This window comes from Telmatherina bonti, assembly GCF_933228915.1.
Source record: "Telmatherina bonti genome assembly, chromosome: 3".
NCBI classification, from domain to species: Eukaryota; Metazoa; Chordata; class Actinopteri; order Atheriniformes; family Telmatherinidae; genus Telmatherina; species Telmatherina bonti.
Window position 1 is genome coordinate 27,161,784 of NC_136621.1, and position 21,479 is coordinate 27,183,262.

Here is a 21,479-nt window from a genome sequence, read left to right on the forward strand (position 1 = left end):
AGTGATTGGGCCCTCTATTAACAGAAAAACACATACCGTTTTTGTTTTTTTTTTACTTTGTATTAATTTTATACTGTAAGGGACCTCAATAATCTCAGTAATGTGTTGACGCTGGATTCCAGACACAACAGCATGGCACATTCTCATACTTTGCACCAGCCTGGTCACGCTTTGCTGTGGGATGGCACCACATTCCTCAGCCGGGAGTTGAAGTCAACTGACATGGATGTGTATGTCATTCGATGATGTACAGTATGACTAACTTCATCCCAAAAGAATTCATTCGGGCTGAGGCCTGGATTTATTGCTGGACTTCCCACCCTCTCAACTTCTGCACCTAACAACACTGAGGGGGAGAGTATTCTCATCATGGTGGATGGAGTTAGATGGCAGAAAATATGGGGACATCAGTGGCTCAGCAATCTCCTTCCAATGTGTCTATTATTTAGGAACCAATCAGGAGTCATAAATCTGACACAAACAGCACTTGAACCCGAAAACAAGTAAATACTAAATAATAATAGAATAGTGATAAGATAATGATGGATTCTGGCACATTTTTTGTGGCACATTAACACATATTTAGCTGTTAGTCTTCCCAGAGAAGTGTGTTTTTTTTACAAGTTATACCTGGTTATAAAACCAACTAATCAGGTTTTCAAACAATGTATAATACATGCAAACTGGTATTATTAAAGGGGAGAAATAAACTAATCAACCAAATACAAATCCCTAACTTTTCTGATAATTGTATCTATGCAAACAGCAAGAAAAGGTGTTTTGTTTTTTTTTTGTTTGTTTATTTGCTTTGTCTTTTTCTTTAAGATTGCACTAGTAAAATATTGATGTAAAATACCCAAAGTGATTGTAAACTATAACATTAAATGACCACACAAAGAAAAATGCATTTTGAGGTTTTAGTGATTTGGCAAAGTTCTAAAAACAGATTATATCATTTCACATCTTTAAATACAAGAAGCATATTTAATAATGATAATATAAAACAAATAATGGAACATTTTTAAAGTTATAAGTCTACATGACATTCTTCAATACACTGACAAGAAACAGCAATACCAGTTACTTTTATAGCAGATTTGTATATAGCAGGAGAGGCGAGAAAAAAAGACTGAAGAAAAAGAAACGAAAGAGGAGGCTTGGTCACTTTCCAAAAAGAGAGAAAAGATTAGTAACAGATTTATAAAGAGAGACAGAAAAAGAGGAGACATATTAAAATTGGCACATTCATAGTACGTCAGGGTGTGCAGTAGTTAATAGGATTGTAACACCGAAGGAGAGGAGGGAACTGTTAAAGATAACAAGTTAAAGACAGGGACCATGCAGAGAGTTCAGGCTGCTGCTGTCATTAGTGGTTATAACCACAGTAAATATGGCTGCCAGGTGACAATAAAGCACAGATACATCCAACTGTTGTCACTTCAAACAGTTTCTCCTTCTTCCACCGTGTTTGGCAACATGAATGAGGCTTCCTTCTGACCAGAGGAGTTAATATTTCGACTGAAAGTCTGTTGCCTCTACAAAAAACATGTAGTGACCCAAACAAAATAGCAGCTGAGTCCAGCTGTACTCTCTCCAGTAACAGTACTCAAGGCTAAACAGAGGAAAGAAGATGTACATTCAGGCACTCTCAAACAGGCTCACTGCAACACTGTAATAGGTCAGAAGTTAGACAGAGTGTGCTCATGCAGCTTTGAACCAGGCATCATCACACACACATAGATTCAGATGCACATAAACACACATGCTCACATCTGCAAGCAATGGAGCACCTTCATATGCTAGCACACACACAAACACACTTCTCAGAAGAATAAAAATGAAGGAGAAATGAACTTTAGACCAGAAATGGTCCGTCTCCGCTTTGCTCTCCCATAGATGAGATGAGTGGTCTTTCTCAGAGCTGGTTCATGTTAACATTACTAATGTTAAAGTAACATTGCAGTTGTAGCAGCTTCGCATCAGTAGCGTTTCAATGGCACTGCAGTGGTACAGTGGTGCTTCAAACTGGGTTGTCCAGTCACTGTTGCAGTCTAGCCAGGAGCCAGGTAAAACATAGGTTTGATTCCTTTGTTTGTTACAGCTCCCCTCCCCATTCAGGTAAGTGCAAAAATCTTCATCATCCTCAAAAATAACAATCTTGTTGTTTACTTCATCTTCATCAGTGCCTGTGCTAATGCTGCCTAACAGTGAAGCATTGGCATCGTAGACAGATCCTAGATCAGTATTCAGCAGAACACATTCTGCTCTGAATCAGCAGCAAGTGTTGAAAGCAGTCATAAAGGCTTGTCAATCACGGTCACTCCTGCAGTGGAGAAAAAATATATCACAAGTTTGATATCATTACATTTCATTTGCAGATGAGCCTAAATTTTCAAACCCACCTAAATCTGCAATTTCTACTGAAAGAGCTATCACAGTCATGAAAACAATCAGAACTTTGGAAGATTTAAAGACTTAACGTATGTAAAGATGTTAAATAAATACTTAAGCTTTTGCAGTAGGTCAAATATCAAATTTAGACATTATTGTTGATTTTGCACTAAAATCTAAATTTCTGCAGTCTGTATGCCTTTAACTGCAGCATGCATGTCACACAATAGATTTAAATTTGTTAAGGCAAATTGACTTGCAGCCATTCTTCATGTGTGATAGGAATGGCTGTGCATCAAGTTTCCTGTAGAATATATTAGGAAGCTTGAAATCTAGCTGCATAAACAATCAGTCAGTGACACAAACTGCACACATCACCAGAAGATAAATAAAGTTCAATTCCAATCCATACACTTTGTCTACATCTTACATTTGCACTTGAACAAATGCACTTGTAGATGAATACTCAACAATCAACATGGCCTGACTGTAAGAGAAGTTGCACCTGTTGAGGCTGATTTATTTATTAGTTCATATAGCTTAATGTGTTTTACTTCAATATGAAGATTTCTCACTTTTACTTAGGCTAATGAATAACCAGCCGGCTGATGTAATTACTGATTGTGTGTATGCAGAGACCATCATCTCTCTGTGCTATAAATGATGTAACAGTAAAGATTCTTCAAGCTGAACTGGCTTCTATCATATACCCTCCATGATTGATCTGTTTATTAATACACAGAAAAGCTATAGTTTGGTTTGTGCCTCATTCACTAACTCTTTATTTATTTAGATAAGAACACCTATTTTCATTCACTCACCTTACCCAATGCTAATGAAGGGAAAGCTTCTCTGAATTTGGACCAAATCCAAACACTGGGATGATTTAACACCAGTATTTCACCATGGATCATAGGAATAAAAGTCTGACTGTTTCAGAACTTAGTGGTGAGTTGCTGCACAGTATAAAACCTCTTTATGAGGCTAAATGAAGTTCTAAGAAGCTTACCTGAATTTAAAGTGAGTATAGACTTTGTATACTGATGCTACACTGATTTGTAAAATAAGCTCTAGGTTGGTGTTGGTACCATTTTTAAAATACAGCTGTACATGTACATGTAGTTAGAATAAAAATTAAAATAACCCTCTACCATCAAATCTATCATCTCGGATTATCCAAACATGTTTTCACTCAAACAGGTAACTAGATGTTTTGTTTATTTATTTAAATTTGTTCTGTGTTTTATCAGGGACTGAGTTTAAAAGTCTGATCTGTGTGGGTGTCCAGGCTTGATGTAATAAATCCTGCTCACAGGTGCGCACACATTTAACACTTAAATTGGCAGAGCTCCCAGATATTTTCCATTTCCAACAGTCATATCACAAACCCTCAAGCTTCAGACTCTGACAGTACACATCCCTCTGTAAAATACAAGTCAAATACAAGTACATGCAGCTGAACACTGACCTGCATAGCTGCGGCCTGTGCTCATGCAAGTCGGCAGTAGCGTCCACTTGTCAGAATTTGGATTATAGAACTCCACCGAGGCCAAATTGCAGCTGCCATCGTCTCCCCCCACAACATACAGGAAGTTGTTCACAGCACACACACCTGACAACACAAATACAATAATTAAGGAGGAACACCCCACATGTGAGGATATGTGGTGGACACACTTTCTACTTACCTGCGTTACGTCTACACATGTTCATGTCAGCTACTTGTCGCCAGCTGTTGGCGGCTGGATCGTAAACTTCACAGCTTTTCCTGACCAATGGACCATCATGCCCCCCCACAGCATAGAGTAAACCTTTTAATACCCCTACACCTGAGAAAGATACAAGCTATTAATTATAGCAAGAGTAGGTCAACACAAGTTTTTTTAAATTGGTCTGCTAAGACCACTTGTATTACCTGCTCCACTTCGCCTTGTGCCCATTTCTGCAATATAGCCCCATGTGTTGCTTTTAGGATTGTAAGCTTCTACCGTACTTAAACATTGTCTCGTTGCTCCATCATAACCTCCAACAGCATACAGGATCCCTGAAAAATCACAGATGGAGGGCATTTTATAAATAAATTTCCAATTTTAAAACAAAATACTGTTGAGAAAGTTATTGACTTTTTGTCTCAGATGCATTTACTGCAAGAATATTTACTCGACTTTAAAAGTAACTAAGAGCTGTATTTACCATTAACAACGCCCACGCCTACACTGCTGCGTCGGGTACTCATAGGCAGCACATGGAACCACTCATCTGTTTTGGCATTGTATGCCTCAATTGTGGACAGACCTGCAACACTCAAAAAGCATGTATCAACAACCCCAAGAATTATGCTTACACACTCATTACCGCAGATAAACACACTTGCGATATCTATTCTAAATACAAAAAGAATAGAGCAGTACCTGTGCTGCCATCAAATCCTCCAACAGCGTAGAGGAGTCCGTTGAGAACAGCGGCCCCTAGTGTTGATCGCCGGTCCTGCATACTGCTCACACTTGTCCAGCGGTCCACCGTCGGGTCATAGCAGTCGACCGTGCGCACACGTAAAGAGCCGTTAAAACCACCAACTGCATACACACATCCACTCATGTACACCACACCTGAAAAAGAAAAACAGATTTAAAAAAAAAGGGTATAAACAGAAGAGATACAAAAAGATGCAACGCACAATCTGTTTTACTTCATTTGATACAAAGATTCATTATTATTAAAAAATTTTCCTGATTTATTTTTGGTAACATTCGGTGACACATGGCAGCTCACATCTTAAAAATCACACTGGGTTTGATTTTTCTTGAAAAGTATTAGGTCCACCTCTCTGGGGAAAAAGTCTATAGAGCCTTGCTGATGTCACAAACTCAAAATAGATTAATGAATTGGTTCTCTTTCACAAGTGTCTTTAAATCATTTGACAAATGCACTCCAGTTTTATTATTTTACAGACATTTTCTCTAGTGGGTTGCCGAACACCAATAACCCAACAGACGGACCACAGCTTCTGCAGACTTCACCCAGACAGGTACTATAAAGTCTGGAAAGAGTCTTTATTAGTCTATGACTAAATAGAGCAGTTAGGCTCATTATTTTTTTAAATCTTTACAAGTTTTTGTGCAACAGTACTGACAATATAAATTATATGTTTGAATAAATGTGGTGTAGATAGAAATGTAGGTAGTGTTATCTGCCATCATTTTACAAATGTGTGTTGCGTTGTAATTGGCACATGCCACTTTTTCACAGAGACTGTAATCTGAGCCTCCAGAAACTCTTCATTTGTTCATGAGTCAAACTGCTTCAATGAAGCTATTTGATAGATCTGATTGCAGTTATTTAGAGACATGCCAGCGGGTGGTCTGCCAAATGAACAATTCTGCCTTTAAAAGCCAAACAGGAATACAATCTATGCTGCTTCACATTAAATGAAAACACATATGGCTGATATCCACCAGGTTACCACTGTATTTCACATAGCAATAGGCCGACACAATCTAGTCCATCCTGACAGCCTCCTGAGAAATAAGCCCACGTTTTATCTGATTATGAGGATGTAACCAGATTAAGAATGCTCAAACTCTGTATCACATAACTATAGTATGCAAATGAGACATCACTATCTGAAGGGGCTAAGCCAATACTATAAGCCACAAGAATGTTTACAATCCAAAAGAGTTGGTAATTCACATTTACCTAGTATGATTAAATTAAATGAAAAAGGCTTTATCAATCCCCAAAGGGAAATTCAAAAGAATAGATGGTGTTAATAAAATGTATCGTCGCTGTCAATTGGAGTTGAAAGACGATTTTGTTTCCCGGTTGTGTATTTTCCAATATGTTCACAAACAAACGGTATTCTGTGTGTTAACAGCGTATTCCAGGTAAAAGCTGTAAAAACTGATTTTTTTCCTCCCGGTCTAACACACACCCTTCACACACAATTTCCTGCCTTATATAGATTTACATCTATTAAGCTATCAACGATCAGCTAGTCAAACTGAAACTCAGTACAGGTAATCAATCAGACTGAGACACAAACTCTAAGAGTAAGTCCTTAAGTATTTATTCAAACTTTATTTGCCATTTTAGAGAAGTCCAGATAATAAATGTATGATTTATTATTTAGACATTGACGGTAGCCTGAATTCATTATTAGATTGGTGATTCCAAGTGATGCCCTTTTACTATTTTCTAGTCATCTAAATATAATGCAATGTGTGCTCATAAGTCATTCCTACCTGCTCTGCACCTCCGAGTTGGAAGTTCAGCCACCTGGTACCATCGCTGCTCCTCAAAGTCAAAACATTCAACACTCCGGATAGCCTTTGGCGCCTGACCTCCAACCACCACCATAACCTGAATAAATAAAAAACAGGGAGTGTTGTTAAGAGACAAGCTGTTGATCGTTAATTGTTAGTAACTGTAAGTGTTTGACTCCTCTCATTGTGAGACCCACAGTAAAGACTGATTGTACCTTAGGACAGCAAGCGGGAGTTCTCATGCGAGTACGAGCAGTCTTCATCAGAGCTCTTTGGTCAGCAGGCAGTAGGTGGTATTTCATGGCCTCTATCAGGTAGTCTTTACATGCACTGCTATTCTTTATCAACGACTCCTCCTCCACCCGCTGCGACAGAAAAACCAATTAGTCAGGAGCATTAATAAAATGCTTCATTATGTTTAGCCAACTTGATGCCATATTCATATAGAAAAACAGAGGAAATCAATGCCTCGGTTTTATATCAGCTGTATGAATCAACATAAATAAATAATAGCCAACTCTAAAAGAAAATAAACATCAATACTACATTTAATCCAGATCAACTGTCCTGTAAACAGTCATATCAACAACACACATGGAGATCTCTTTTTCATTATAACATTTTATAATCAATGAGAAGCAACTGCAGCAGCTTATATTCATCAACATATCAAAATGTTCTTGGAGCCAAAGCACAAAACTTACACTGCTTTTTTTATCAGTGTGTGAGCTACAGGGTTGATCCATAATCTTTTAAAATAAGGCTTCCAACATTATGATAAATTTGATGAGGTTTAACTTAGACTGTGTGCAACTCTAAATACAATCAAATCTAAAGCGGTATGTCTATTCCTGTTCCTTCTCTGCTTCATGCAGAGCCTTATGTGATACCAAATGTTCTCTTTGCTTGTTAACTGCTTCATGGTGAACACACTTTGTTTTTCCTCAGTTTTTAAACCTTTATTGTATTTTAGTTCTTTGGATTTTTCATTACAATTGGAAAAGTCAGAGATCTAAAAAAGATGGAGACTCCCAGGCTCCCAATGGGATGCACATATAGATTATCAATTACATAACTTTCTAGCAGTAACCCTTTACAATGTTCCTTTACTTCAGCTTTGCTAATAAGCTTATTGTGCTTGTTTGATTATCTATTACTTTTAACAATACCAACTAGTGAGTTCAAAAGCATGATTTGTGATTTTTTATGGTGAGGTATGTCAAGATTGGGCTTCTGTGTGATGAGTAACATTGCTAAGGTGTGGGTAGTGACCCCCAAACAGTGTGACAAAATTCCCTGTAATATTTACTTGTTAGTATTAACTCTCGTTTTGAGATATATATATATATATATATATATATATATTCCTGGAGCCCATTGCAAGCCCATATCTCCATCCTCCAGGATGACAACACTTTCCCCACTGAGTCAGTATCATTATAGTGCAACTCCAGAATTTGGGGATGGATATGATGAAAGGGTCGGCCAATAATTCAGAACATAGCCCAATTGAACCCTTTGTCGATCAGCTTAAGCATACTGTGAATGCCAGACTGACCAACACAACCATGCTTGTTGACCTTCAACAACTCCTGGTAGAGAAAGGGGATGCAATCCCACAGCAGAATGTGACCAAGGTGCTGAGCCGAATGATGAGTAAATGCCAAGCTGATGTGTTTGGATATAAAACTTCAGCATGCTTCTGTGGTCCTCACAAGTGTAAATTAAATGATGTTTAAAAATGGTCTATATGTGTGTTACTATGCCTTATAGCTCAGGATGAGAACAGTCATCTGATCCACCAAGAAACTCAAAACTAGGCACAATAGCTACGAGTTATACTTCATTGTGAGGTGACCAATCAGGCTTTCCAGGAATGTTTATTACAATACTCATCCACAGTATTAAAGGTGGGAAATAATCAACCAAACACTAATTTCCTTACATTTTGTGCAAAGTTTATATAAAATGTAAATTAAATTAACTGATCCACTTTTGAAAATACTTCTAATTTTCATTTCTCTCTAGTCCCTAGCCAGGTATTTTAAAAGCTACAAAACAGATGTGCAGAAATCTAGTTCAGCCATTATTCTAGCAACACTTGATTACTATACGCTCAGAGGGGGGCATGGATTTTTCTACAGTGAAACAAAAAAAGATCACTGCCAAACTGAGTTTTTTCCTCTTACTTTACTGTATTAACAGTAAAACTAGTTTATTTTAATACAAAAGACAGAAATTCAATGTTCACTGCTTGACCTCTTTCTGACAATCATGTCTATGTGGGTGATTTAGGAAACAGGCTAGCTACCACTCAAAAAAGAAAGTTACTTTGTTAGATTATTAAGTAGAGGGAACTGATGGTTAAAATTATTCTAAACCTGTCAGAAAATCTTTTTTGTTGTCAAATCATTCCTGTTTTATAAGTCAACATAAAACCAAAAAAAGAAAAATGACAAAACAAAATAAGGACTTGACACTAGAATGAAACCACTACAAAGTCATAAAAATGTGATATAATTACAAAATGAATACTAACAACATATGTCTCTCAGTGTTTTGTTATTTAAAATGTAAATAAATACTTTTGCAATTTATAAAAAGGTTACAAAATAGGTTAAGACCATCTACAACATCAAGATCCAGTCCAACATACCTGCACCAGATATTCTCTAGACAGGAGCGGCAGGCGAACATGCTCCATCAGGTGAGCCAAGTGTTCCTGGCGGACATCTTTGTCGTGGTTGACCCAAGCTATCACTGCTTCAAAAACCTAAGTAAAAGCCCAGACATGTAATGTAGTGCGATTCTTTAACTGTCCTCCCATGTCAGTGTGTGCGCTGAACAGCTTGTGAGTGTGTACCTTCTCTTCTGTGGGGATGGTGAGCTTGTCGCTGGCAATCAGGCTAGACACTTGCTCCATGCCCAAATTAAGAAACTCTTCACTTCCAACCACCTCAGTGAAATGTTGCTCTGTCAGCAGAAAGATAAAGTTGAACTACTTCTTTACAGCAACAACCAAAAGTTTTCCAGAACTGTTTCTTCATTAATAAAAACATGACCTCATTGTGTCTCCTCTTTTGTTCCAAATGCATTCTAATAAACCAGCAAGTCGCGTTGCCTCTCACAAGCACACACAGTTTCAAGGGCACAAACCTGCATAGCTGTTAGCCTGGGCAAGGAGTTGGGAGCAGGCGTGTAGGTCAGCGAAGGCTCGGATGCCCAGACAGTTGGACGGATGGAGCTGAGAGCTCAGGAACTCACAACATGCCTTTTTCACCTCGTTGAGCTGGAGCAGTCCCGCTGCAGGCAGCAGCGCCTGAGACACAGAAATACAGGATTTCATAGCAGGAGGAAGGTGTTGGACTTCACCATGCAATGTGACAACAAAAATAACACTGGACCAGTTGAAATATGATGCTGTCCTGCTCAGTTTGGTTATTAAGTAAAATACCAGATTTGCAACCTGATGGCTATTTTCTCCTCAATCTGGAGCTGAACAGTTTTTCATTTAATAAAACCAAAGATGTGCCATGAACCAGTTTCATACCATAACTTCTGCAAGTCTATTCAACCTGATAACATGCCATAATTATTTATGTGTGTTTACCTGAACATTATCTTCTGTGACTTGTATCTCTGCAGTGTAGATGTAATCCACCAGCAGACCTAAAGTCCAGCCGTCCATCTCCTTTATTCTCACCCGTTTCGCTCTGCTCTCTGCCATCTCCCCTTTTTGCACAAGTATAAATAATAATTTATGCAATTAAATCAAGAGTAACAACTGCACTGTGTGTCAGTCAGCTATTTTTTTAAAAGGTAAACACAGTTGAATGGAAAAAAATCCTTACCAGTGAACATGGCATGGAAATACGGGCTTCCAGCAGCCAGAACCACTCTGTGAGCTGCAATCTCCACATCCTCAGCTACTATAGTCACATCACACAACAGGCTCTGGCTGTAGCGAGGGCACAAAGACAGAAATAGAGACAGGGATTATAAAGGACACTTTTCAGAGTTACCATTCATTTGAAGGTACACAAAGAATTTAAGGAAAATAAGATGGTGGATAACTGAAAAAAAAAAAAAAAGAGTCAAACACCTGCGCAGCTCGTTCATGACTTTAAATGCCTTCCTCATATGCCGAGGGTTCAGAGTGACAGGACCCTGCTTCTCGGCTCCATCCTCTTTATCCGGAGAGTGTGGACAAAGTCTAGTGCACCTAAGAGAAACAATACAAATGTATAAATAAAAAAACAAACAAACAAGACATTAAACAAATCAATGCACATGCTAAGATGTATTATGATCAGTGTTTATTTCTAGGAGTGATATCCTACTTTCACTGCAGTCTTCCCCATAAGCTCAGTCCAAAAGCTGCATTTAATTTGTCCTCTGTGAGGGGTTTGTTTGTTTGTTTATGTATCCATTTATCTATCCATCTATCTACCTATCTATCTATGTAAAACTTGCTATAAGTTGAGGCTGCCCTATATACAGAGGCTACAGCTAGTCACAGGTTCAAATCCTGGCCTGGGGCCCTCTGAAGCATGTCATCCTTCTGTCTGACCTCTTTCTTGTTCAGCTACTTGCTCAATAAAGGCCACTGGAGCCCACTAAATCTTTTTAAAAATAATAAAATGTAAACCTTGGCTTGGTCTTAAAAGAACTGTTGAGTGGGTTTATTGCATTAACAAAAAAAGAACAGACTCAATGGTCACTTCAGTAAGTCAGATCTCACCTGAACTATAATTCAGCGGTTACACAGAAAACCTCTGCTATAATTTAAAAAAAAAATAATAATAGTGTTATTATCAAGCTATTTATAATATTTGACAGCTGTTTTCTTATTATTACTATAACCATGATTATTTAAATCTGAAATACGGCACTGTGCTCATGGCACCTTTTAGTCTTTGTGAAAGAACCTTCACTTCTGAGAATACCTTGTACAATCTGGCAACCATATAAACAGTATTTATTGTTAGCCTTTAAAACACACCAACACACCTAACTTACACTTTGCACTTCTTCTGTGATCATCCTAGTTTTACTGTGTCCTTTTAGATTGTTTCATGCTTACACCACAGTTTCCTACAGTAATACTGAGACAAAATTGATGTGAAGTGGCGCTATACAAATAAAGCTGAATCGAAAAGCTAAATTAATGAAGATTGAACTGTTGTCCTCATTTTGTAAGTTAATTTTGAATTGAAAGAAATGTAACTGTTGCTATAAATGCATAATGTATGCAAAGAATTTATGCCATTTAGATAATAGGCTCTTGTATGTGAATTCATAGAACTATATTTTTATTATTTCAGTAAATTGACTATTACAAGGCAAACTGTATATATCTACTTTTTTATTTAAACAAAATTTCCTAAATGTAATTTGTAAAGTATAATTTAATGTAAAATCTTTTAAAATAATGGGTGTGATTGCAAACTCAAATAAGAGTTAAATAAAAGTAAATTAGCTGCTTTTGAGCTGCACTGGGGAGGAAGTATTGAAGTGAATATACTTCATTCATATGAGCAACCTCTGGTTTCCTCTCATCAATAATAAAACATCCAACAACATATCATTTATGCTGCTCGTGGCAAAATCACGTCGTCCCAGTTTTCTGTCACAAACACTCCCACCCACACAAACACACACGGCTGTGTAGCGGTTCGCACTCATTCTCTCTGCCACAAACAAAACACCTCCGTATTCGCAGCATTTCAACACCAGCACCGACCCTGCAGCCTCACGTTGAGGTTCGGTGTCAGTCCGCGGGATTCAGTCCCCCCACTGCCCGCGTTCAGCCTCCCCGGCTGGCCGCTGTCTCTGTCAATGCGGCACCATCCGTCAAGCAGCCACCGGGAAACGTCAACACAATTACACTCTCACACACACACACACACACACACACACACACACACACACACATTGGCCATATATTCCCAGCACTTACAGCGGATGACTGTCCATGATTTCGGTGTTTTTCAGAGGCTGAAAACTTGGCCCAGCGGCATGCACCATTCCATATCCACAATGTCGTCTTTGATGGGTCTGAATTCAGGCGTGAATCACGGCCCGGAGTCCAGAGGCGGAGATGAGGGCTGACGGCAGCCCCATTAAAGCTCTCTACTTCACATAAACACACAGCTCCACTGCGGGGACACTACAGCCACGTTGCGACTCAGCCCGGCTGCTGTGCCCAGCGGATTGTCCTGCTCTATCGGCACCAAAGCACGCAAGAAAGGAGCCCCCAACGTGTCAAACTGGGTTTATTTTGGCTCTTTTTCCCCCTCTCGCTTCACTCTTGGGTGTAACTGGGTGCGAGAGGCGGACGGACAAGGATACCTGCTATTTTCCAATAGCTGATTAAAATGCTCAAACAAGGACATGTCTGCAAAGACGGTCCTGAAAGCGGCCAAGACGTCCCAGAAGAAAGAGCTGTCTCCCTCTAGCTGTGGAAGACTGACCAGAGAAACTACCAGAGGAAGTCCAGTGAAACCAGATCAGCACGTTTTATGATGGCACAATGTTTTATCACTATTAACTATCAATTAAGAAAAAGAAAAACATTTGATTTACTCTACTAATGATTTCGTAGTGTTTTTATAAAACAGTTTTATCTTTAGATTCCATGATTTATTAGTTAATCATATTCACGCATGAGTTTTGATTTTTAAGCGTTTCTGATTTGATCCCCCAATATTTTTAAAAGTAGGCCTACTTTCTAAATCTATACCTTAAAGCAGCTGTAATTTTGACTTATCTTTTTTGTTCACTTTAAAATAAAAGGCATCTTCTTGACTCATGATGTTATAATTTTGTAAGAATTTGGCTCATTTTCTTTTAATTCTGACCTTAAATCTGATATTTTTTAAACTCATCATTCACATTTGTTTTTTTTTTTTTTTGTTTTTTTTTTTTTTGTTTTTTTTTGTTTTTTTTTTTTATGGATATCACTTCAGTGACAAATATCTCAAAATTAAATTTCATTTTACGCTTTAAGTGTTTGTATATTCTGCAGCCGGGATTGATTTTATAGTGTGAAACAATATTATAATTCTGATATTATTTCATATTCTGAGACAATGAGGAAGCAAATAAATGTAGACCTATGCATTAAATGTCTTAAAGAATTTAAAGAAAAATACTGACTCCTGCAATTCACTTGAAAAAATTGGGAACTAAAATAAAATGGTTGCAGAGATGTACCCAGTCTTAAACTAAAACTTTATTGGAGCAGAATTGACTTGGAGTACAATGTTCAGTCTTATTATGTAACAGTCTACCAATATGGCACATCTTGGCTTGGTAATATTGGCTCACTCTTCTTTGCAAATGCTCTCCAAATCTGGCTGACTGTGATGACATCTCTTCAGGTCACGCCACACATTTTTTGTTGGATTTTGTTCTGAACACTTGCTCGACCATTCAAATACTTCATGTATTAGATTTTTTTGTGGCAGTTTTTGGCTGAAGATTTTATGCCAAATATGACTGATATGTGGAACTGTAAAAAATTAAATGGACCTTGACTAAAGCCCTCCAGTCCTGGAAAAATAGGATCCTGTTAGCTATATGATTCTTCACTGTGGTTTTTTTGTTTTTTTTTTTAATTTGCAAAATGTAATTTTTTTTTTTTTTTTATAGTCTGTTTGTTTGTTGACCAAACTAACTATGTTTTGAGTATGTAAAAACAAATGTAAAACCACATCAACATGATATAGCTCTGTGTCTGTGCAGGGCAACAACAGTCTATCTCCCTGCAGGGAACCAAATGTTCATTTTGTTATTGTGGCCAAAACGTATACTCTTGGACTCCTGCAGCCACAAATATCTGACCTGCACTGTTCCATCTTAATATCTTTAATTGTATTCTTATAGAATAACTACAAAGAACTTGAAGTCGCTGTAGGCTTGTTTTTCTGTTGTTTGACCTTAAAGCATGTTCTTTACTTCACACAAACATCTTCACTCCATTTCTACATAAATCTAACATCATCAGGTAAACTGTTTGCAAAGATATTATGGCATTACCTATTGTCCATTGTTCTGTGATATAATACACAAAGATATTTACTTTATGATTTACACATTTACACTGAAATTTCCCAAATCCAAGAGAAGTTTCTCCCAAAAGGAAACTAATCCATCCCGCTTGGCAATATGCCATCTCTTGACCAGCTAAATATGTTGAATATGAATTTGGCTTAATAACAATAACCTTTCATCAGCAGACTGACCTATGAGGTGCATAATATGCTAACTAAGAAGATATTAATTGGATCATGTGATGCCAGGGAAGGAAAAAAGGGGAAATTGTTAACTTAATAATGAATTGATAATGCAGTTGCAGTTCTACATTGAGACTAAAGACTTCTGCTTTTCTAGAAAAGCTTGTCCTCTGAGCCCATCTGTGAGCATTTTTGTTTGGCTTTGCTGTCAGAGAACAGGCAGGAGCTGTGAAACTGAGCAGAACAAGTCTGTTGTGGTGTGAAGACACTGAATAAATCAGAGAAAACAGGCTGTTAAGAAGCTCAGTCTCACTTATCAGTCTCATCACTGTCATGATTTAATGCAGAAGTGATGTGAAATAAAGCAGAAACATAAGATAATAACATTTTTGCAAACTGTTATTATAATGCCAGTGTTCTATTATGTTGAATAAGGTGTGTCCCATCACTGGGCATTTTAACTTGGCAGTATTTGCCCACAATACATTTTAAATCAGTCAGAAATAGTTAGATTGTGATATCTCCATATTTAGTTTTGGATATCTTTTCTTTTCTTTTTTTTTTTTTTTTTTTGGTCCATATTTGGGTTTTTTTTGTTTTTTTTGTTTTTTTTTTATAAGGGGGGGGGGTTCAAGAGATTGTTGTCATTTTCATTAACATGATGTTACATTACCATGAATATCCATGGCAGTGGTAACTTAGTTATGTCTAGATCATCAATAGATTAGTTTTTAAGAGAGTGTGTGAGACTATGCCTTATCCAAAATTCAAAGGGCCTAACTTAGTTAATCAATGTTTTCACATTGGAGCTAAAAATAAAATGTATTGAATGCCTAAAGCGTAACTCAATATCCAAGTTGGTGCTGACTAAACTAGAGCTACGTGATCCAGGTTCAGTGAAACAGAAGATTAGGCTGCTTGCTGATTCTAAAGTAAACCACTGCATAAAAATGATGATAAATAAAGCCTGTAACCAATCCGATTTGGAAAACATAAAAATATAGTGAAAGGTTGATATTTCTGACCTTTTTGTACAAATATTTCCAGTTGGTAATCCCGCTTATTAATGTCAAAATGTTTTATTTTTCATTTATTCTAATGTGATCACAGTTATCACAGCAGCATGAGTGTGTGTGTGCTAAAGACAGTAACATAATAATTTCTTTTCTTAGTATATGGAAACCCTTGATAAAGTATTGCCCACAAATTCTGCTCCATGAAGACCAGTGTCCTGCAAGTTTTTAGAGGTTTCCGTGTACTCTGCACAAGTCTGCTAATTATATATTGATATGTCAGGTATGTTGCAGCAAGGAGTCTTTTGTAGCTCAGGTGGGCGAGCAGTCATCCTCAAACCGGAAGACAGAACTAAAAAGACTTCTGTACCCACCTAAATACAACTTAATTTTACAAGTTAAATGTCTCAGTATAGGTTGGATCTTTTTTTTTTTTTTTTTTTTTTAAAAAAGATCTGTCTTTGTCCCATTTTCTAACATCACAAAAACCTGGACCCTCCTGTTGACTCACCACCCACAGGAGGGGGGTGCATTGTCAGCAGGCCGATAGCCCACATTAAGGACCCTAATGGTGTAATCCCTAGTGGCTGACTTCAACTTGGAACATTGTTGGTAGGTCCAAGTAATACTTCAGAGACCTTCTCAATCCCACCAACATGTCTTCCAATGAGGAAGTAGAGCTGGGCTATCAGGGGCGGGCTCTCATATCTCTGGGGCTGAGGTCACTGAGGTGCATTGGGGATGGATAAAATCTGCCCAGTTACAAATGGCTCTGGATACTGTGAGGCTACTCTGGTTGACTTGCCTCTGCAGTACTGCATGGACGTCGGGGACAATGTCTCTGGAGTTGATACCAGACCCCCCTTGCATGAGCTGTCTGGTCCCTGTGCGACAGAGCTTGGCCTGCATTGCCTAAGTTGATTTTGTATCCAGTGAGGGTTAGACTCTGTCAAGGCTGCACTTTATCACAGATTCTGTACATGACTTCTATGGACAGAATTTCTAGGGGCAGCCGAGGTGTTGAGAAGACTGGGATTGGTGCTTCAGGATTGGCTTTCTTTGTTTTGCCAATAATGTGGTTCTGTTGGCTTTATTGGGTCATGATCTCCAGGTCTTGCTCAAGCAATTCACAGCCAAGTGTGAAGTGTTTGAAATGAGAATCAGCACTTCCAAATCTGAGATGATGTTCATCAGTCAGAAAAGCATGGAGTGTCTTCTCTAGGTCACAAATTAGGTCCCCAAGAAAAAATAGCCGAACCAAAAGGTGAAGCTTTTGATTTACTGGTCAACTTACGTTCCTACATTTACCTATGGTCAAGAGCTGTGGGTAGTGACGGAAAGAACTAGATCACAAATACAAGTAGCTGAAATGAGTTTCCTCTGCAGGTTGGCAGTGCTCTCCCTTAGAAATAGGATGAGAAACTCAGTCATCCAGTGGACAATCAGAATAAAGCTGCTGCTGGTTTTGGCATCTGGTCAGGATGCTTCCTTGGTGAAGTGTTTTAGGCACGTCCCTCTAGAAGACCCTGGGGATGGCCCCCCGCAATAAGTGGTGGAAAACGGACAGACAAAATCCTTACATAACATTGGTGTTCACTTTTTACATACAGTGTAGTAATTAAACAGTGGTTTAAAAATAAATTTTAAAAAAAATCTACTGCTAGTGATATTATTGCCAAGTGTTGATAAATTAAGATGATTCATTGGCCCATTATACAATATCTTGAAAGCATCATTTAAAGCCTTTCAGTTTGGTAATGCCTCATTTGATGTCAATGGGCCCAACTTTTTAAAAGCCAAGTTAACATTGACATGAAGTGACACAATTTTACATTAGGATTTCAGCATCCCTTTACAATTACAAAGCTGTTTTTGTAGCATTATTCCTTGATGAGTGGATTCCTTGATTTCTTAATGTACAGTCTGCATTTGTCTTTTTTTTCAGAAAATGAAGGAGGAAATATGAGTCTTCAGCAAATTAAAAACATTTTATTTTTACAGTAAAAAGTCAGTAATGGAAATATTTTAATCCATCAAAATAGAATACAAAAAAAACACCAGTCAATATAAAAATGTGCCCTCATGTCAGGAGGGACAGCACAGGTAGCTTCACTTGAAACACAGGATGACAAAAGCAAACATGAGAAAAAAAAAAAAAATAAAATAAAAAAAATTCGATCTCCTCAGATACAATTATATTTCATTTTCATCTCTCAATTTTTCTCTTCTAACTTCAAAACAAAGCCAACATGACAGATCAATGCAGGCATGTGTATCTTCTGTTTCAGCACCATCTCCAGCCAGCTGTGGCACTCTCTCAGGTCAGTAAACATTTTGGAGAGGTCATTGCTCTGGCGTATTCCAATCCACTGCTCAATGCAACATTGCTCTATAAGACATCATGATATTTCTTTCTCAGACTATTGACAGGTTTTGTGACTCTCACTGGATGCATGGTATTTTGAATGTGAGGCAGTTTTTTTTTTTTAATTTATTTAGCTTGGCTTTAAAGGAGCAGGTGGCAGATTTGCAGAGGCCTGCTCCAGAAAGGCCAATGGTCCGGGAGGGGGGAGGTCTGTGGGTTTACGATGCTGACCACTAACATCCTCAAGCACCTGTTGCCAGTGATGCAGTTTGGTCAAATGCTTCTGAACCAGCAATTCTTTCCGCTGAAGCTCATTACGCAACTCTGACACATCCTGAAGTGAGAAAAAATACATGTACTTGAGAAAAATGAGGTCATATTAACTAACAGAGAGGAATGCATAAATCAAATATCAAATACAAGTCAGTATCACGGATTACCTCTTTCACCACCTGTTCTGGTTTCTGCACAGACAGCTGGAGCCTCTTCTGTAAAAAGAAACACTCTGTCTGCCGAGCCACATCCAGGAACTTTTGTATGCACTGGTCCACACCTACAAATACCAGAAGCATTTGCTTTATCATGAGGATTCTAGTGAGAGATAAATGTATGCAGAAATACAGGACTACACTGACCAGTCCGAATTTCCTCCTGGTCTGTCCCGTTGACATAATCTTGACTTACAAGGGATGCAAAACAGGCCTATGGGAAAAACAGAACATCAATATATATATATTTTTTTTTAAATAAAAACAGTAAGTAGCTTATCCTAGGTTTGAGTACATGTGTCTTACTCGCTCTGTTGGCCATGAATGAATGAACGAACGACATAGGATAAAGAACAGTCACGTGTGTTTTTGGAAATGATAGTCTAATTTTCTGGATTTGAAAATAGTTTTTACCTTAAGTCCCAGTTGCTAAATGAGTTCCCTGTGACTAAAAAGGCCACTTTGTCTGGAATGTGTTCAAATGTTTTGTAGCATAGTGCAAATATGGTCATTCCTGAACAAAAATATAAACCGACCCTCAACTTTTAAGTAACACTGAACCACACATTAAGTTAATAAAAAGGTGCAGTCAACATAATCTGTTTTAAGATGCTATAGTATACTTCATTTATCTAATAAGACTATTGCCTGCAAATATTTACAAACAAGGGAGCATATAAATATGTGGAAAGAAAAAAAAAGACAGCCTCTAGCACTACACAGCAGCACCTGTGTCCAGCTAGACTCAGAGCAGTCTGACTACCACTTAATTATAATGCCCTGTACTGTTTGATTTCTTGCTTGTGTGATTCTTGCTCTCAGGTCTAAGTCCCTTTGGAGAAAATCATCTGCTAATTGACTATAGTAGTAACACTGGACACATATGGTGGACAATTATGTTTACTTTTGCAAACAATTCAGAATGGATATGTGAGTTTTTTTTTTTTACTTCACTCTTCAGTTTGTGTCAACTTGACTTCAGTAGCTTTTCAGATAAATATTTAATTCATGACAAGTTATCTGTGGGGCTGCACGGTGGCCTCACAGCAAGAAGGTCGCTGGTTCGATCCTTGGCTGGTTTGGTCAGTGGCCTTTCTGTGTGGAGTTTGCATGTTCTCCCCGTGTATGCGTGGGTTCTCTCCGGGTACTCCGGCTTCCTCCCACCATCCAAAGACATGCATGTTAGGTTAATTGGTCACTCTAAATTGCCCCTAGGAGTGAGTGTGAGCATGAATGTGGTTGTTTGTCTCTCTGTGTGTGGCCCTGCGATGGACTGGCGAGCTGTCCAGGGTGTACCCTGCCTGTCGCCCAAAGCCGGCTGGGATAGGCTCCAGCTTCCCCGCGACCCTGAACTGGAATAAGCGGTTCGGAAAATGAATGAATGAATGAAAAGTTATCTGTGTTGATCACTTAATACAGGGATTGCCAAGACCGTTTCATTCAGCAATGGCAGCTGACATTTGACATTAACATCTGTTAAGTTTACCATTTACAGATGAAAGAAAGCTCTGTGGTTTTTGTTTTTATTTCATTTACTTAAAAGAAAAAAAAAGACTGAATGTTTGTGCAATGATGGCAGAACCTGGTCTCCAGCCTGTCTCAGCAAATGATAGCCAACACAAGGGGTGAAAGTGGGGCTAAGCTGCATCAACATGCTACTTAACCCTGTAATGCCATATGTATCAAGTCTGATACACACCGTTTCTGAGACGTTTTGCATAATTTTATGGCAAAACCTTTGTTGAAAAACCCTAAATATCTACCATCCGATACCTCTGCCCCCTGGTGGACACAATAATTAAACAATGAACTACAATCATTTAGACGCATCACATGGTGGTAAAGGATACATATACAATAAATATTTCCCCCTTTTTTTTTTTATATTTAAAAGAGACAGATAAATACTTCAGGTTTTAATAATGAGATATTTCTTCCCACTTTGTCTGGAGACAGACTTTAGAGGATTGTGTGATTTTAGCGTCTAGATTTTGCAGAACCATTTCTTAGAAAAAGCCGCCGTGAGAATAAACATGCTTTTCGCAGTAACTTGACAACATCTTGCATTGTAACTACACTATAAACCTTAAAAATGTATTTGTAGTTACGATACCAACTTAAATGTTCTATCACTTCCTTCGCTAATAAAGCTAACAACAATTAGCACTCGCAGCTAACGGAGAATATCAACCTCCTACCTCAAAGGAAGCCTCCAGTTCATCCACAAGCGTGTTATTTCCTTGTGTCCTGGGTGCAGTACCGGGAAAGCCCGACTGACCCGGTCCACCGGGTCCACCTACAGGATGTGCACCTGGCGGCTGCTGGCCGGGAAACATGCCACTCATAGACGAAGCCATCTTGCTCCTAGAGTTGTCGACTCCTCGATGTGCACATGCGCACAAAACCGTGTGGCTTACAGGTTTTATGGTGAACTGAGCTTCAGACCATTAAGCAGTCAGGGACACAGGTGTTATCTTAAACTTAAAATATAATATGAAATATTAAAGCAAAACATGCTAATATATTAAAAAGCAATTTATCTGACCAAAATACAAACACAAAGTGGATAGAAAAATTAAACAAGAGGAAAGTTTAAAACTGATGCAAAAAAAACAGATTTCAAATGACCCCAGACAGACACAAAAAAACTTAAAAACAGAAAAGAAAAATGTAAAAATAAATAAACAAATCATGTAAAAAGTATTACTATAATAAAGAAATGT

General features: G+C 38.2%; 2 protein-coding genes across 2 annotated transcripts; both read right to left on the reverse strand.

Moving 5' to 3' along the window:
- Positions 1 to 1,118: 1,118 nt before the first annotated feature.
- klhl2 (kelch-like family member 2) lies at positions 1,119 to 10,611 on the reverse strand. Its single transcript, XM_079238267.1, has 13 exons — positions 10,505 to 10,611; positions 10,264 to 10,385; positions 9,810 to 9,972; positions 9,517 to 9,626; positions 9,310 to 9,426; positions 6,869 to 7,018; positions 6,633 to 6,750; positions 4,803 to 5,000; positions 4,585 to 4,686; positions 4,307 to 4,435; positions 4,080 to 4,220; positions 3,860 to 4,003; positions 1,119 to 2,323 (listed from the first exon to the last, which is right to left on the reverse strand). The coding sequence occupies exons 1-13, from the start codon at positions 10,512 to 10,514 to the stop codon at positions 2,295 to 2,297; spliced, it is 1,533 nt and encodes a 510-aa protein (XP_079094393.1). The 5' UTR covers positions 10,515 to 10,611; the 3' UTR covers positions 1,119 to 2,294.
- Positions 10,612 to 18,001: 7,390 nt separating this feature from the next.
- On the reverse strand, positions 18,002 to 21,113 carry med28 (mediator complex subunit 28; the record flags this gene model as incomplete). The annotated part of the gene is made up of 4 exons (XM_079264480.1): positions 18,002 to 18,602; positions 18,709 to 18,821; positions 18,904 to 18,970; positions 20,955 to 21,113. 4 exons carry the CDS (start codon positions 21,111 to 21,113, stop codon positions 18,399 to 18,401), a joined length of 543 nt encoding a protein of 180 aa, XP_079120606.1. The 3' UTR covers positions 18,002 to 18,398.
- Positions 21,114 to 21,479: the final 366 nt, after the last annotated feature.

Bases quoted from the DNA above. Each gene is read 5' to 3' on its own strand.
- klhl2 (XM_079238267.1), bottom strand. The intron at 6,751-6,868 runs GTACAATCAGTC...TTATTTATTCAG, and splicing joins CTCCCGCTTGCTGTCCTAAG to GTTATGGTGGTGGTTGGAGG. The intron at 2,324-3,859 runs GTCAGTGTTCAG...TCTCCACTGCAG, and splicing joins CACAGGCCGCAGCTATGCAG to GAGTGACCGTGATTGACAAG.